Source organism: Charadrius vociferus, unplaced genomic scaffold (genome assembly GCF_000708025.1).
Source record: "Charadrius vociferus isolate BGI_N301 unplaced genomic scaffold, ASM70802v2 scaffold960, whole genome shotgun sequence".
NCBI lineage: Eukaryota > Metazoa > Chordata > Aves > Charadriiformes > Charadriidae > Charadrius > Charadrius vociferus.
The window spans coordinates 119479-136807 of record NW_009646519.1 but is presented as its reverse complement, the minus strand read 5'-3'; the positions used below and the strand labels follow the sequence as shown (position 1 = coordinate 136807).

Here is a 17329-nt window from a genome sequence, read left to right as displayed (position 1 = left end):
TTTTTTTCTTTTTTTCCTCTTTTCTTTTTTACATCTCTTACGCTGCATCAGTAGACTGAACTTCGGTTAGTTTATGAAATGCAACAGCTAACCCTTTTTTTTTTGTTTGTTTTGTTTTGTTTTTTGGGAAAAGATAAACTGCAATGACTTGAAGTTGAGAATGTGGATACCGCCTCATTCACACACACTCACTCCTCGACTGAAAATCCTTCACCCCTTTCTTTTTATCCCATACACCGACAGCATCGTGCGGCGAAGGTTCCAGCCGGCGGCTGGAGACCCCGGCTCCATCTCTCTCCAGCAGCCAAAGCCAGACCTCAGCCAAAAGAGCACCACAGTTGAACCCAGTTTCCTCTCCTCCAAACCGGCCGTTCCCCTTCCGCGCCGGAGAAGCCAAGTCCTGGTCTGTCGGAAGAAGAGACTCGCTCGTTACTCGGACAGAAATCGGTCGTTCCTTCTTCCCGAAGACGGCCGACGCCAGGTTTTTCTACGCAAGACAGTGCTCAGCTCGCTCACGGCGCTGCTGCTGCTGTTGCTGCGGCGGGATTTTCAACGTGGTGTGTTTCAAGCCTCACTCACTCATCCTCTCATTCCCAAACATTCAGCATCCGTGCACACTCCTCACTTCCGGGTTTTTTCAAAAGATTGGAGATTTCCAGTGGGGGTCTCGGGTGTCATCCCAATGGTAACAGATCTGCAAGCAAAAAGGGTCCGTCAAAACAACAGAAAAAACAACCAACCAAACCCTTCCAACACCACACCCCCCCATATTCGGGAGATAAAACTAGCAGTCAGCGGAAAAAAATTGGCTAAAAGAGAAATAATAGGGATACTAAGGAAATTCTCGGGGTGGGGTGACAAAGCTGTAACAGACATCCTCCCAAATGCAGAGACAGCATCACGCCCCTCTCTACAACCTGCTCCATTTAAAAGGCGCTTCAGCACAACTCGGAGAGCGTCTCAAGTTGGAAGAGACCCCTAAGGACCATCGAGTCCCACTCCCCGCTCCTCGCCAGACCGCCTGACGCTGAACCGTATGGCTAAGAGCATCGTCCAGACGCTCCTCGAACTCCAAGCAGGACCAAGGAGTCAACGGGGCTTCAGTTATACCACACTTGGAGGAGCGCAGGACGGTCCCCGAGGAGCAAAGGTGACGCGTTTCACAACGCAAGAAGCCCCCAGGTCTGCATCTGGTCTGGTGGAAGCCAAGCGGTTCACGGCGTTTCTCGGTTTGTGTTTGTTCTGATATACAGGACCACAGATGGGGCTTGTTTACAGAAAAATAAATGAGAAACAACCTCCTCGAGAACAAGGCTTTTGTGAAGCGTCTCGCTCAGACTCAGGAGTTTAGCCAATTTCATAATTATGCAACACGAAAAGGAGGTGGGTGTAATCCCTTACCAAGCTTGATTCTTCAGTTTTCTCAGTTCTTTAGTCGCCCAGGTAGCGAGGGTTTTTGTTTTGTTCGTCTTGGATCTTCTTCCTTCAGTTAGCAGTTCATGTATCATGGGTCTAGCTTCTACTAATTTCAGTACATCTTTTCCAAACGCTGTACACAAATCCCTGAAGAAGAACGAGAGGCTTTGAGGCTGAGTGCCACAAACAGATGTGCCAGTACCACTCCGAGCAGCTCTTGCTAGCGAAAAGAAATCTGACTCACAGCTAATGTCCTTTTTAAAATGCTGCATAAGTTTTCTGAAATTGTGACTAACTGGAGACATTCAATCTCCTGTCCAAAGACCGATCTCCCTGATGCTCCCATGGGCTCTCCCTAAACGCAGTAGAAGAGATTAAAACGCCCTGACCCGAGTTCCTCCGTAGCCAGGGCATCGAGGGTGTTTTGGTTTTAAGCCCAGGTCATCCTTGAAAAAAATCCTAGATCTGGAATTTCTGTACCACACGTCCAACTTCCACTTCTACCTACTGAGTTTCACCCTGGCAGTTAAAGGACCTCACCTGCGTAACCACTTCACGCCTGGGGTTGAACACCCAACGCCAGACCGCGAAACCCCAGAACTGACGTTAAATACTTCAGACAGTCATAAAAACACAGTTTCAAATATTAAGGCTGTTGTACGAAGATTTCTCTTCGGTTAACGTGCGTGCGGTCGGTGGAAACAGGACGGGGACGCTTACCCTATCAGTCCAGCTGCACAGGCCACCACTCCGTCGGTGTGATCCTCGTCTCCAGCAATGTGGTCAATGTAAGACAGAATAAATTCTACTCTGGGCTGCACCAGCATCACATCCGCTGCAAGCAAACAGCTTTATTATAGCAGGGCGAGACACACCTCGTGTTTAACGGGCTGCCCTTCAGAAGGGATTTCAGTGCACCCCCAAAAAGCCCAAACCCGGCCCCGGAAGAGGTCTCTGAGATGTGGAGGGGAAAAACCGCCATGGGAAGAGGAACCATAGCGAAGGGCTCAAAACCCCTTCCCTGCTCACGGCAGCGGAGCGTTCGCTCCCGCACAGACGGGAACAAACAAGGATACGCCCAGGGACGTGACAACAACCGCCAAACAGCTTATCCAAGCAGAGTTCTTCCCATCTCCCTTCGTCATTTCAGGCACAGAAACCCCACAGTAGGACAGAGAACTCACGGTGCACGTTTTCTTGGTCTCCCTTCAATCCTTGGATGATGCCAGTGTAAGCTTCCAGGCAGCCCTCCCTCAACTCATTCAGGTAATCCACCATGTCATAGTCGGACTGGAAAAGCAACAGGAAAGCGCACTGCAGCAACATCCCCGACGCCGTGCGCACAGCCCTTCCTCGTTTATGATTTTAATGAGGGAACTGGAGCGCGCACCACTGGCTTACCTTATCAACCTGTGCTTGGGAAGCCTGCTGGAGGGTATTCAGCACGACATCTAGGTACTTCTTAAATTCTCCTCCAATGGCAAGGGCAATATCGCCAAACACCGAGAGAATCTGAGGCTTCACGGACCTATGAACGTTTTCGTTCTGGAAGAGATTTCAGCAACACCACATTCAGTTGTACTTCTTTTAAAGGGGGGGAGGTGCTAATAAATCAAGACGTTTACTTGAAATGTAAATCTTTACCCCCAATAAATTTGGATTCCATTCAAATAGTAAGCAAGATAGTTGTCAAACACGCGATCTTCAGAGCATGCCTAACACTTCTGCTTCTCCCACCTCCCACTTTCTTCTCAGCGTGCAAGCCAACTGTTACTAACCGGCTAATGAGAAGGTAAACACTCACCCCCAAGTTCTCCAAGAGCAGCTGCATAACCTCATCACAAAAAGGCAAGATGTTGGATTGCAGGGCTCTGCATAAGTCACCAACCAGGCCCACCGCAGCCAGACAAACCTGCAAATAGAACAGCGAGCGAGACACCCACCCAGTGAGTCAGTCTTCCACACTCTATCCCTACAGCTTATTAAAGCCCTGAGTAGCGGTGAGAGCCTGCAGCCATTAAGCCAGCGAGAATAACGACCCTCGCACAGCGGCTGATGAGTCCCTGCTTCCTTAACCGTCTACGCCACAACCCGGCGAAGAGCTGAGCTCGCTTCCCCCAAGGGAGAGGGCGAGAGATCCAGATGCCAAAAAAGCGACAGGTACTTGGTGTGAATCAACGCGACCAAAGTCATTTGGGTGGTCTGAACTTCCCCCCGCGACAGTGAGTGCCGTGACTTGACCTTCTCATGGAAATTCACAGCCAGTAGCAACCTCTTTCCTCATCAAAGCCAACTAACACACAGCCACTGTGAAAACACAGGTGTCAAATCAATGAAAGCCTTCTGCTGAATTAAAGAGAAGAGAGTTGGGATTTGTGCACGCAGCCAGTAATTAGAGAAAAGTCTCTGGGGCTCCGGTTTTGGTTTCGGCACCAGAAGCTGTGGTACCTTACAGACGCACACCTGCCCAACTCAGCATCTGTGAGCGGATGAGAATTTAGGGATTGTGAGCACAGGGCTGCCTGCTGCACCTACCTGGTACTCAGCATAATTCTTCAGTCCAATGCCAAGGAACGGTTTGAAGGCATCCATGTACTTCAGAAACTCTCCACCTAAGACTGTGCACAGAAAATATTCTGGTTAGAAAAAAATCCCAATCAACGACTGCCGGAGTTCAACAAAACAGAAACCCACCATTATATTCCACCCAAACCCAGTAACTGTATGTTCCACAGAAGCACAACAAATCGATTCTCACACAAAAACTGAGCACCAGTGAAACGTGTCCGTCGTCTGGACTAAACTGAGATTCGGAAGCGCTCAATTCCTCGCAGACCTTTGGAGACAGACAATCCCTTCCCATGCTCAGAAAGGACGTCGAGATCTTCCTGACCGAGCAGAGCCATCAGAGGGAGAACGCCATGGCGACACGCTTCAGACAGGGTTCGGCACTGTTATGTTGCTTTCCATCAGCTGAAAACTCTACGCCTTTTCACATCGCCCTACTGCCATAACAGCCGTAACATCTTCCTTTGGGAAGCAGCTGCCCAACCTCTTCAGAGCCACGCGGTTCGCGCAGGGCACTCTTCAGTATATTTAAGTAATATTTGAAGTAAAATATTTCAGCCCTTCTCTGCCAACTCCTACCTTCCCCAGGTCTCTTGCTTTACCAAGGCTGCGCATGGAGACTCATCTATCCAAAAGTGAAAAGGTCTTTATCCCAACAGGACACACATTTTCATTTTTACTTGCTGGTTGGCTTGCAACAAACCCACTCAACCTCCCAATCCACTTCCCAGCTCCCTCCAGCAATCCCACTAAACATTCCCAAGAGCAGTCAGAGCGGTACCCGCCAAAGACCCGCTCTCCAAAACACACTGGTGTGGGGAGGGGCTGCTCCAAAAACCCCAAACTAACTGCTGCACTTACAAAGCCTCCTGCGTTCTCAGAGCAATCAGGCACGTACTTCTACTAGAAACAGGTCCTGTCACCTGCTCGGACCCTCACAAGCTACCCAGAATAAAGCCTCAAGAGAGAAGGAAGACTCAAACGAGCCTCCTTACAAAGCCCTCTCCCCAAAGACCCATTTCCAAATCACACGTGGCTTTTACTGGAGATAGGGCAGGGCTGGCAGGCAATGGGGTTACACGCAGACTTCCAGCAGCACCTCAACTTTCACACTCACACGTCGCATTTGACGACAGAGCGCGTTCCCGCAGCTCCAGACGATGCGGCAGTCAGCACCTTCTAAACCCGAACCACGAAGCTCAAACTGCCTGGAATATCACAACCCAAATTGTATTTCACTTCACCCCCTTCTGACCCACTCTAACGCTGATCTTTGCCACCGTGATTTCTTTTAAAGAAGAGCAGTGACTGTAAATCCACCGCTGACAGAACTCCACAAAACCACCGCGGGTCACAGGCAGCGGCGAGCGTGAATCATTAAGATAACGTTAAATCTCTCCTGCGGCACGAAGAGACCAGGTTCCCATCGTGCCGGGCAACGCACAAAGTAGCGCTAGGTTTTTTGTTTTCTGGCAGAATTTGCATTGTCGCTACGTTATTAAGGGAAAACAAACCCTTCATTCACGACGCGCAGCCTAGCGTAACCGGCCAGCCTCAGCTTCGCAGATCGGTGTGGCGAGATGTGTGGTCAAAACCACACCTCAAGCAAAACCTGGAACTAATCATGTTTTTCGCCGTACAGTCAAAAAGAGAAGGAAGCAAACCGCTTCTGTCCCAGCTCTGCCTTCCCCCCAAAGACAACTTCGCTCTGCGGCGCGACACCGACCTTCTACCAGGGTGCTGACTGCCATCAAGGCATCCTCCTGCACGCCCCCCGAGCCCGCCGTGCTCTGGAACATTCTCAGCAGAGACGCCATCACCACGTCGGAGATCTGCAAAGCATCCTGGTGCTGGACCTTGCGGAGGACGTTCTGGGTGGGAAAGAAGAAGAAAAGAGACGGGAATTGCTTCCATCTAGGCGAGGCTGGGTGGCACCTTCACATCCCCTGCGCTAGCTCCGAACACTCGTGACCGCTTTTTGGGCTGCTAAAAAGGAAGCTGCTGTTTGAACTCCGCTGCTGCAAAAATATGCTTTGTCAGTGCAAGCGCAAAGTCCCATTCATTTCAGCTGCATTCAATTTTCCAGCTACAGAACAAGCTGAATTTACCTTTCCTGCTGCATAGGCTATTCTCTGGGCTTTCCATTTGTAAGCTGGCATTAAATGTGACCAGCCCCAGTTTGGCCCAATAAAAAAAAAAAATAAAAATAAGCCCTTTTCCATCACAGCAATGTGACCACAACCTCTTATTGCCAAGTATGGGTCGCACGTAAGCGTTGCTTCTAAACCACAGAAATGAACTCCAGAAACGCTGGTTGTTAAACTACGACACAAGCGCGTCCTTACTGCAGTCAAACCGCTCCCACCCAAGATCAACAGAGAATAAATTAACATACAACCAATGCAAAATACATTTACAGGAACGTGTTTAGCACTGGGGTGTTTGAAAAGCAAACCTGGTTTCTGGACAGATGAGAGGGGGCTGGTGAGCGCACGCGTGCTCTGTGTTATCCAGCGAGCAGGAGGGCCAAGGAAACACCCCAGGTAAATACCTGAGCTTAACCTACACTCTGCTCCTCCTGCACAGTTCCGACCGTCCCCTCCAGCACATGAACTAGAGAACACAGCGTTGATGTACCCTTATTTAAAAGAAATTTGCATTTTCTATGAAAAGAGAAAGACTGATTCCGTAACCTGCAGAGGAAAATAATTATTTCAAGTCTGATTCCTCAAACTGAGTCACCCCAAAGAGATTGACTTTGACTGTATAAATAATTGGTCTTGATTTTCTCGTTCCTTTTAAACGCTAACAAATGTTTTTCTTCTGTTGGATGTTCATAATTGTATTTCCATCAAAGAGAAAAATCTATGTAACAAACCAGTATATTTGACTATGTAACACCTAAATAAGTCTCTGCTGATTTTTCCTTTGTGGTATTCAAGTATCTGCTGCAACTACTGTAAATACTTACGGTTCAGATTTTGCGATAATGAAGAAACACACATTTACAAATTAAACCTAGCAGCTCAATTCCACCTGCACTACACTTCCCACAGGCAGAGGTGTCCTGAAAGAGATCAGCGATCGCGCTGCGCCAAAAGGAGAGATTCTCAACACTGAGGTCTCCCCATTAAAGCCCACCATAAGGACAGATTAGTCCCATTATTTGAAAAATTACCCTAAAAAATGGAGAGCGAAAGTAACGGCTGATGCTATGGGCTTTTGAACAAGAAAGGACGAAGATAACAATTTCTCAAAACAACCTAGACAGAACACCCAGGAGACCCTCTAACCTCGTGTAAGAGAACGGGAAGCTAGAACCGACAGAGACCCCGCGGGTGAGGAACGGGGGTCCCTCTCCTGTGCTAACCGGGGCGGAAAAAACTGCAGAGAACATGTAAGATCACCCAACAAAGGAATAAACCTGAGTAGAGGTGGGGTAATCTTCTCTGCTTTTATTCCAGATTACACCCCAGAAGAAAACATTCCTTTCTTCTCCGAGCTGCACAGAGCTGTGTTGACACCAAATCTATGTCTATTACAATAGTTTTAAAGCCTTGTAACTGTTACGAAGCTGAACATGACAGCACAGGACCACCCTCCTGCAGCGCACGCAGGAAAGCTGCAATATCAAATACCGCGTATTTCAGAGGAGCGTATTTCCTGAGTGGGGTTTTTTTTTTGGAAAAAAAAAAAAAAGTGGCTGTTTTCAGCAGACTTTGTAGGAGTAAGCAAGGAACCGAAATGCGCTAGTACTCCAAGTCACACGGGCTGCTCATTACCAGATGTTTAATTTCAAGGACACTCAGTGCATTTTAATTAGTGCCATTTTAAATAAGAACACCAACCACAAGAGGCAGATGAACAAATTAAAGCCGTTATGGAGTTTTTTTGTCTGTGCCAACCAAAGCGATTGTTCAGCCTGTAGCCAACATAAGAGCCAATCTGAAAGCACATACAATCTTTAACACGCCACATACAGCGTTCTTTATTCATACTGCCCTAAATTTTATCAGTCGTACTCTACTGAAGCCTTCTGAACCTTGCATCACCTCCCACATGTCAGCTGGGACACAAGATCCCATTTCCTCATTCAGATCTCATCAACAGGACCAAGTCCGCATCCTCGGGGGCACAGAAATGTCTCCAAAACCGCAAACACGGGAGGACAGGAACTTACCTGTAGAGTAGCACAAAGAAGAGACTGAAGATCATTGAACTGGATTCTGTCGGAAGTGCTCTGGATATGAGACTGAAAAAAAAAAAAAAAAAGAGCAAAACGTCGCGCGTGAAAAGCCTGCGTGGCAGTCCAAGCAAACCCAGCAGATTTTGACAGTGCTACGAGTCGCAGAGATTAAATTTTAAATATTTCTTTCTTCAAATTTAAGACAAGAGCAAGCTTAATATATCTAGCTATCAAAAAAAAAAAAAAAAGAAAATGAGTTATACCATAATATAAGTTGCCAGCAACAAAACTCATTTTTCTACTGTAGATGAAGAAGCCGCAACACGTCATCATCATCATCGCACCTACTGAGCTTCCTCAGACCCCTGCCCGTAACGGGGGTTTAGAACCCGCGTTTACCTACCTCCATCTGCAGCACTTGCTGGAGTCGTTCCATGATGACCAGAGTTGTCTTTTGGACAGCAGGGTAACAGTCCTTGGCACTGTTTTTCACTATTTCCATCAGAGATTCATATGCAGAACTCCTCAAGTTATTCTGGTGTCCGTCAGGCCTGTAACAGAAGGAATGTATTTGCAGCTCCCAGTGTTCAGGATTGCTTAGAAACAGACTTTTTTTTTTTTTAGTAAATCAGTAACAGCTAAATTTTAGTGTTGTGACAAGCAGAAGCACTTGCATTCCTGTATTCCAAGACTTGAAAGTAAATGAAATTTGTGAAGCCACTTTTGGAACATCTTTTCATTTGCTATTAATAATGACTTCCATTATCTCCAGTCACCGGCAGCAAGTACAGGAGCAGAAAAAGCCTCAAACCCGCGTCCTTCCAGCGTGCCTTTATCCTGCCTGGGAGGAGACGGTCTCAAGAGGTGAGCAGCATACATTACTACCTCTCCGCCATCCCTCCGAGATGTTGGCGAGGGTGTTAAATTTGATATAAAGACAGCCAAGATCTGCGCTAAGATGACTGATGGGCTTCAGAGCCTTGAGCTAGACACTACGCTTCTGGTTGGATGTAAATTAGACAGGAAGAGTTTAGACTTCGAACCGTTCAGACAGGGACACCATTTAAGAAGAAGCAGTCCTGCAGCAAAAGGCTTCAGCTGACGATTGAACTGATCCAAGGATTGAATTCTGAGCTGTCAAGATTTATGCGACCTTCAAGGCAGAACATGACTTCAGCATTACCCTTATTTTTGCATCCGCAGAACCGAGGAAAAAAAAAAAAATATTTTGCCTCATCTATTTATATTTCAACTGAGTTGGGAAAAGGACAGTATCCAGCCTAACTAGGTCCTGGGCTCTTCTGGGAGCACCTGGTGCCACTGTGAATGGCTGTAACACTACAGCAACAACCACAGCATAAAACAATCACGGCAAAATGAACTGTACGATACACACAGATTTCTAATTATGTCTTGCTGCGACCCTGATTATTCAGTGGCCTTGTAGGCAACCTTGAAGTCTTACGACTACTGTACAAAGACGTGCACAGTCTTAAACCGTGCTCGGAGACTTCAAAGTAAAACATGGAAGAGGCACTCCAGGAGGAAACCCCAGATTTACAAAAGGCAGATATGGACAAAATACAGAGAAATCATTCTGGGTCAATAGCTTTCTCCCTGGAATTCTATATTCCACCTGATACCAAAACCATGGTAAGATAAAACATCATTCAGATCTAAACGGCAAGAGAAAGGACCAACAACCTGAGGTAATAAAAAAAAGCATCTTTGTAGAGCTTAAGCCAGCTGGTTTAGCGTTACCTATCTGCGGTCTCCAGAAGTTTCTGAACTATTAGCTCAAACGAAGAGGATAAGCAGTAGGTCGCTGGTTCTTCCTGATCATCAGCTACATCTGCAGCTTCATAGGCGGCTTCAGCAAGACTAGAGAAGGCCTGAAACGCAGAACAACCACCTCTATTAGTCAAGTGAGTTTACCCCTCCCAAGTCCAGAAACACGTATTCCCAACAGTTTTCATCCTAACAAAAAAAAACCCAAACCAAAACAAATAAACCCCAAACAGCTGCAGGATTAACAGCTCCCTTCACGAACAGCTAATTGTTTACCGCACTAAACTTTGGTGCCACCGTGGTGAAAATTTCAAAGCCTTAAACCATAACATTAACACCCAAGGCAGTCGGGCTCTCTGCAGTCAAACGTCTGCACAGAATTAGCGGTCTCAACAACAGACAGCTGTGAAGAATCAAACCAAATAAAGGCAGATTGCTCGAACCTCGCAGGGTATGAACAGATTCTACCCACTACCCATCATCATCACAAGTTAAAATCCTGGTTTAGATACGGTAGAGGACTGCTCAAATTCCCAACTGCAGAGCAATCGTAACTGCTGAGACAGGTGCGTTAGAAGAGCTGAAAGCCTCCTGATTTTTATTTCAATCTAAAAACATATAGTAGTCATCATCTTCAGAAGACAAAAGCCACAGCTACATGGACTTTTGCCAGGATCAACGGATGGGGGAACAGATTCTGTGCTGACTAGAAGCCTTCAAACCTCTGGAAGATGAGGAGAATGAATTCTGTCATTTCTAAAACTTGTTTTGACATGCAAATACTCATCTCTAGCTCAATTCTGATTAAGCAGCTCTCTTAAAAGGCAGTAAGGGACACATCCTCTTTATAGTGAAAGATCAGATATGCTACTTGATAGCAGACATGCATCAAGGCGACGATACAACTGAAGTTAGCAAACCAACCCAAGGGACTGCAGCTCTGTAAGTGAACAACAAAAAAAAAAATCTCATGCTTCTCAGTTTTGTTCTGGAACCACTGCAGAAGCAGGCGGAGGCAACAGGAAACAAGGTCTCTCATGTCTCCCTTAAGATTAAGGAGGCAATCCAGCTGCTCCTAAGACAAAAGCTAAATCCCAGCATGCCTCTTCGAAACAGCTATCACACCTGTTAGCAAGGACAGTTTCCACAGCATTTTCAAACCAAAGGCAACTTCTACACTCAGTGAATATTAGCATTTTTCACCTTAAAAATCCATTTCTTCCTTTATTTATTCCTTCCTGCCAGAGCCACAAAACAGACTTGAGATAACTTACAAGAAACAACCCTTGTGTGCGTGCTGGCTGACCACCCATCAGTCATCTCTGAAACCCATTAAAGTGAGTGAATATATATACACGTACGTGTGTATATACACATATGTGCGTGTGTATTTATATATACCAACAGGAGCTGCGTTCCCCCTGTTGATAGAAACTTATCATACGCCCAACAGCAAAGGGACTGCCGTACCCAGCACACGTTGGAGGCCACTCTGGGCTCAGCGCTCAGGCCCTCCATCAGACACTGCAGCAGCGGCGCGAGGTAAATGTCATTGATGGCAGCTTCAGGAAGCATCTCACAGATCCTGCCCACGGTCCAAGCAGTTGTGTCTCGAACCACAACGCTGGGGTCCTTCATTAGTTCTATTAAAGTTGGCATTGCCTAGAACAGAATTGCAGTCAGGAGAAAGACGTGATCAGATGCAAATAGGAATTTGCCGCCGTTTCCGATTTTAATGTGTTGACTTTGAGCTACCAATAGACCGGGGAGGACAGGACAGTCTAAATGTCATAAATTCATAAAAGTTATTTCCCAGGGGTAAGACTTGAGAACTGAGGCGTCTGGAGTCGGGTATTCTGAAGTCCTGCAGGTCCCTGTGTTTCAGACCTATGTAACCTGCCCCGAGCCTACCAAGTCCCTCTAAAACATGATTAAAAGGTGGCACCCTTTCACTTTTCCTCAGATTAAGAACAATGTGCAAAGCAGGTGTCTTCCTCCAAATAAATCAAGACGTTTTTGGTCTACAAGCCTTCAAGAAAACACAATGAATCTTACCTGTATGACTAGTGGTTTGAGCTGGTTAGGCTCTGGTCCTTCCAAAATGCACCCAAAAGCCATCACAGCTGCATCTCTGTATCGCCAGTCTGGATTTTTAATGTGTTCTTTAATAAAGGGCAGCACATGAGGAACAATGTCATCTTCACAGCAGGTCGCCAGGAGCATGAGGCAGACTCCTGCTGCTTTGCAGGGGTTCCAGTCATCGTCATCATCATTTTCATCCTAGGAGGAGAGCAGCACCTCTGGTCAGTCTGGGGGAAAATATCTCTTACCACGCACAGGCAGTGGCATCCTGTTGGATCTACAGCAAGTAACGCTGCCTTATGGCCAGATGTTACGGTTAGAAATTCATAGAATCACAGAATATTTTGGGTGGGAAGGGACCTTTAAAAGCCATCCAGTCCAACCCCCTGCCATGAGCAGGGACATCTCCAACCAGACCAGGTTGCTCAGAGCTCCGTCCAACCTGACCCGGAGTGTTTCCAGGGATGGGGCATCTCCCACTCTCTGGGCAACCTGGGCCAGGGTCTCACCACCCTCATTGTAAAAAATGTCTTCTTTATATCTAGTCTAAATCTCCCCTCTTTCAGTTTAAAACTGTTCCCCCTCGTTCTATTGCTCCCCTCCCTGATGCAGAGTCCCTCCCCAGCTCTCCTGGAGCCCCTTCAGGCACTGGAAGGGGCTCTGAGGTCTCCCCTTTTTCGCCTTCTCTTCTCCAGGCTGAACCCCCCCAACTCTCCCAGCCTGTCCTCCCAGCAGAGGGGCTCCAGCCCCTCCCCAGAGCAGAGCGCAGCAGAGGGGCACAATCCCCCCTTGCCCTGCTGGCCACGCTGCTGGGGATGCAGCCCGGGATGCCGGGGGCTTGCTGGGCTGCCAGCGCATGTTGCCTGCTCGTGTCCAGCTTTTCACCACCCAGCACCCCCAAGTCCTTCTCCTCAGGGCTGCTCTCCATCCCTTCATCCCCAGCCCGTGCTGGTACCCGGGGTTGCCCCAGTCCCGGTGCAGGACCCTGCACTTGGCCCTGTTGAACCTCATGAAGTTCACATTAATTCAGTTCTAGAAGTACTAGCTACATCTCTGGCAGAGAAGCAACCTGAGTTACTTGCATCATCTGTACCTTTCCATCCTGGTGTAAGGCTGCTAGCTCTTTACTGACGCACCTACAGTGGCCTCATACATCTTCCAAACTGCTTCTCTCTCATCTAGGTTGAGATTTTGTTCCTTTGATCCATGCCATCGCCTTGCAGAGTGGCCCCGCTGTACCAGTTAAATAGCTCCTTCCCCCCCGACTGTTGGCTCACTTACCAAATTTCTTTGAAGCTGTGTACCTGTGATTCTCTTATCTGTTTTATCTTTCCTGTTTTAACAAGCACTGTAGAACCACCTACAATTTAACTCTCTGCATCCAAGTGGACAGCAGTACAAAATAAACAGGGAAACAATTCCCCGGATTCGCTAAGAGCACTAAGCTTTTTCCCAGTTCATCACAGTAAGCCAAACAAACTCCGTCCTATATGGCTTCATTAACAGTTTGTTTTATAATTAGACCTGCTGTAGCAAGTGATTCCATTAATTTTGATTAGACTGTGAAACACAGTCCAAATAAGTCCCTGTGAAGTGCTTAATAAGGACTGAATCAACACGGACTTCACAGTTCAAAAAGTAAAGCTCAAGAATTCCAGAAATTGGATCTCTAATGACGCAGAGACGGTATATTGGTTTTAATTTCACAAACATTTCCTTAGGAATACAGATAACTATCAAACCTCTTCAGAAACCATAAATACAAGCGTGTGCTAACAGAATTCAGCATAAAAAAATGACACTGCATGCAGTCTCACAGTCTCAGCCGTTAAAAAACGATGCATCATTCAGTCAGAGTGGTGCATGATGTCTCATCACAGACCAAGGACTGCCACTACAGCTGCACTGAACAAAACTGCTAAAAACTACCCGAGGTGACCTAGAGCACCTTTGGGAGCGTGCGTGTCAAGAAGTCCCCTACGGAAGGGAGCAGTGACCGCCACTGACAATTTGCTTCTCCATGGAAGAGTGGCATCACTGTCCCAGAACTTGAAACACAGCCACGGTACGTATTTTTTGACATGCAGCAGGGATTTTGCAACTCACCTGTTTTGTTAATGTTTGTGTTAGAATTGGGACCAAATACTGTAGCGCTCCCTTGGCATAAAATTTGCTAGTGTGCTCTGGAGGCCTTCCTTGCTCTGCTGCCTAGAAAAAAAGGTTACAAAATGATTCTCAGTGGCTATACAGGCATGAGGTCTGAAATGATGAACTCCAGGAGACACAAATTCCCTTTTGCATGCTTTCCTCTCCTTCCCAACACAAACCTGAAGTTACCATAACACGCAGGGGCCTCAAGGACACCCTGCAACTCTCCCAGTTAAATATTCAATAAGCCAGTTCAATTTGCCATTCCATACACGTATAAAGCCCCTCCTAACACGGTACAAACATAAATATTTTCAGTTTGCAGTTATGTATAATTAACAACTGACCCCAAGCAGAAGCAGCAAAAGGTCTTCAGCGTATAAACTAAACCTGCGTGCTGCCGACTGTCCTTCTATCCTTGCTATCCTTGCTTTTTCGGGCATTCAACATAAATATATATTTAGCTACTTTTAAAGATGGATATGATTCATCTAGAGCCCTTCAAAGTTTAAGCTATTATTGATCTCTACAGCTAATTTATGCAAGCAGCATCTGCATGCAGAACAATACCTCAAATTCATCCCCAGCCCCATCCATTGTAAGGGATAATGATTACTTTTATTTCATCCCATCATTTTATACTTAACTCATAAATAATGTATTATATAGAACGTGATCAAACATTTTGCGCACTGGGGTAGGACTAAGTCCCTCACGCAGAGGGACAGAAAAACAGACCCCAGAAATTTTACATGTCAGCGTATCAGAGTCCACCAGACCTCCAAGACAGCAAGTAATTCAAGAAATGCTCTCCCTTCAAGGTGGTACGTGTATCTCAATAATTCAAGACACCGTCTTAATGAAGCAACAGCTCAAAGATCTTTATGATACTGAGAATTTTCTGGTATTATACTGTGCCTAGTATACACGCTTAATGTGCATTTAGGTTAACCGTACAAGAGTAGCTCGAGTCGACTTTGGAACGCTAAAAAGAAATCAGGTAGCTGTCACGTACCATTTGCAGAAAACTAGCACTTGTATGTCACAGTGTGTTCTCATCAAACCTGTCAGAGAATCTTTATCTCAAGCAGCTTCAACTCCCAGCCAGGCTGGCACGAAAACCATTTTCCTCACTTAAAAAGGCAGTTCATCCTAATCTAATCTAGTAAGCAAAGGGGGCTATATTCAAGCTACACTAAGGACTTTACATTAGGCTACAGAGCCGAGAAAAGAATCCAAAGATTTACTAAAGGGAATTCCAAATGACGACCCCTGTGCAACCTCAGCTACAAGCTTCGCATTTTCCTTGAACGGCAGAAGAAATTACTCGTAACTGAGCCCTACAGCTCCTAGCGCCCAGGCCAGCAGCGAAAAGCAAAGCCGGGTACCACGCCGCCACGCTGATGTCTGCAGCGCACGGAACACCCGCAGAGGCAGCAGCCAGCCTCGATGGCTTTGTGCAGCCTCAGGTCTCAGCTTCTGTCACAGACACACATCACAGCACATCAGAGTGGTGCATGATGTCTCATCACGGACCCACAACTGCCGCACAAGGGGTTCGGACAGGCTCTGCTCCACTATTCCACTCGGGAGAACAGGAGAACTTCCAGACACAGTTCAAAGACGCGATCCCAAACACGACCACAGGCATTCACCGCTTTTCAGTGGTCATTCGCGAGCTCACCTCTGACGCTTCTATAGCCAGGTCCATCTCCTCATCGCAGACGTTTGACCAGAACTCTATTCCCTGTAGAGCCACCTCGTCTATGTCACTTTTCATTGCTTCAATAGTTATCTTTGGAAACGTGAAAGAAAGGAGGGGAGAGAAGGACATTTTAGCAAGTTATTTCTCCTGGAAAATGTGCCCCAGCTTTTGGCCAACCGGTACAAGAGTCAAGATTGTCTGGAATCGGATGCCACATTAGAGTTACTGTTCTTGAAGACAATCTCCTCATTTAGAAGTTTATCAGCTATCAGCACCTCGGGAGGACTGCAGAGCAACTCAAGTCATCTGCACCGTCCTGACTTTCGGAGTCTCAAGTCCAAAACACCTGATGCTGGTTTTACAGATTTTGCTAAGAGAGAGGGATTCCCCGCATGCAGTCATAGCCACAAAAAAAAAAAAAAAGAAAACCAAATTAGGAATTTTAAGAAAACTTTGCCTCTTGGATTAAGACAAAGGAGCACAGGAAGATCAGACAACTACGTATGAGAAACCTGAGTACTCACAGCAAAAAGCGCAGGACCCATGTATGTCTCCATATACTGATAATAAAGGGACATTATCTTCACCAAATTCTGTAAGGCAGCCACTCGTACCTGTCGGAGCAGAAAACGGATCGAAGATGTGACCTTGTGACCTTTTTGAGTGCTCTGAAAACCAAGCACAGTTGTAGCCTCCCACAGTTTAATAACTCAACGTTTCTGCTGATTTAGTTTACTCTGTACCTAATAAGGTCTTTCACAAACAGCAACTTAAATCCTCCTAGTAGTTTACTACTTCTAAGTATAAAACTCATTTTGTCTGAGTACGTACATGTGCACCAATCGTTTAACAGAATACAGTTTATTTCATGTAACACTTCTGAACTGTTTTTTGACGCTGGGGGTTCCAGCCAGCTTCCCCTGAAAGGTGCAGTGACAAATCAGAGCGCATATTTTCACCCACCCTTGCATCATTTTCACTCACCCTTGTATCTGGACACTGCGTTGCTTCACAGACTACTTGCATAATAAAGTGCCTTTCAGACTAGGAGAAGAAATAAAAGAACATTAGAAGTGTCTTACAAAAGCATTAAAGTCTTTGCAAACCTTCCTACGGAGGATGTATTTTGAGCCTGGACTAGTACAATCGCTCACACAGCACTGCTAAAGATCAAGGAATCGTACAGGTTACTATTCGCTGCAGCATTTTAAATCATTTCTTCCCCCAAACAGGAATCCCAGGCTTCCATTTTAAGAAGCGCTTAACAGGCTGTCCAAAATAGAAAGATACAGCAGAATTAAAGACAGTAGCTTTTCTTGTGTAAAAAAAGAAAGGAAAAAAAAAAAAGAGAAGAAGAAAAAAAAGAAAGAAATTCTACTGTTTCCTGAACTATTTCAGCAATTGTTTCAAAGCCCCTCAGAACTCAGTCAGGACAC

General features: G+C 46.3%; 1 protein-coding gene across 2 annotated transcripts in view; it reads right to left on the bottom strand.

Annotated features, from left to right (window-relative positions):
• Nucleotides 1-639: 639 nt before the first annotated feature.
• The window catches only part of KPNB1 (karyopherin (importin) beta 1), a 21132-nt gene continuing 4442 nt past the window's right edge, over nt 640-17329 (bottom strand). Inside the window, exons 4-20 of one of the 2 annotated variants that reach the window (XM_009885059.1) lie at nt 16878-16937; nt 16418-16507; nt 15873-15983; nt 14147-14248; nt 12014-12238; nt 11429-11620; nt 9932-10062; nt 8574-8721; nt 8165-8236; nt 5711-5855; nt 3952-4034; nt 3221-3328; nt 2818-2961; nt 2601-2706; nt 2137-2251; nt 1402-1563; nt 640-694 (exon numbers count right to left, since the gene is read on the bottom strand). In XM_009885059.1, coding sequence (XP_009883361.1) covers nt 694; nt 1402-1563; nt 2137-2251; nt 2601-2706; nt 2818-2961; nt 3221-3328; nt 3952-4034; nt 5711-5855; nt 8165-8236; nt 8574-8721; nt 9932-10062; nt 11429-11620; nt 12014-12238; nt 14147-14248; nt 15873-15983; nt 16418-16507; nt 16878-16937 — 1995 coding nt within the window. In that variant the 3' untranslated portion in view covers nt 640-693. Of the gene's footprint in view, nt 695-1397; nt 1564-2136; nt 2252-2600; nt 2707-2817; nt 2962-3220; nt 3329-3951; nt 4035-5710; nt 5856-8164; nt 8237-8573; nt 8722-9931; nt 10063-11428; nt 11621-12013; nt 12239-14146; nt 14249-15872; nt 15984-16417; nt 16508-16877; nt 16938-17329 lie in introns of those variants that run through there. The other variant, XM_009885068.1, reaches the window with a different exon arrangement.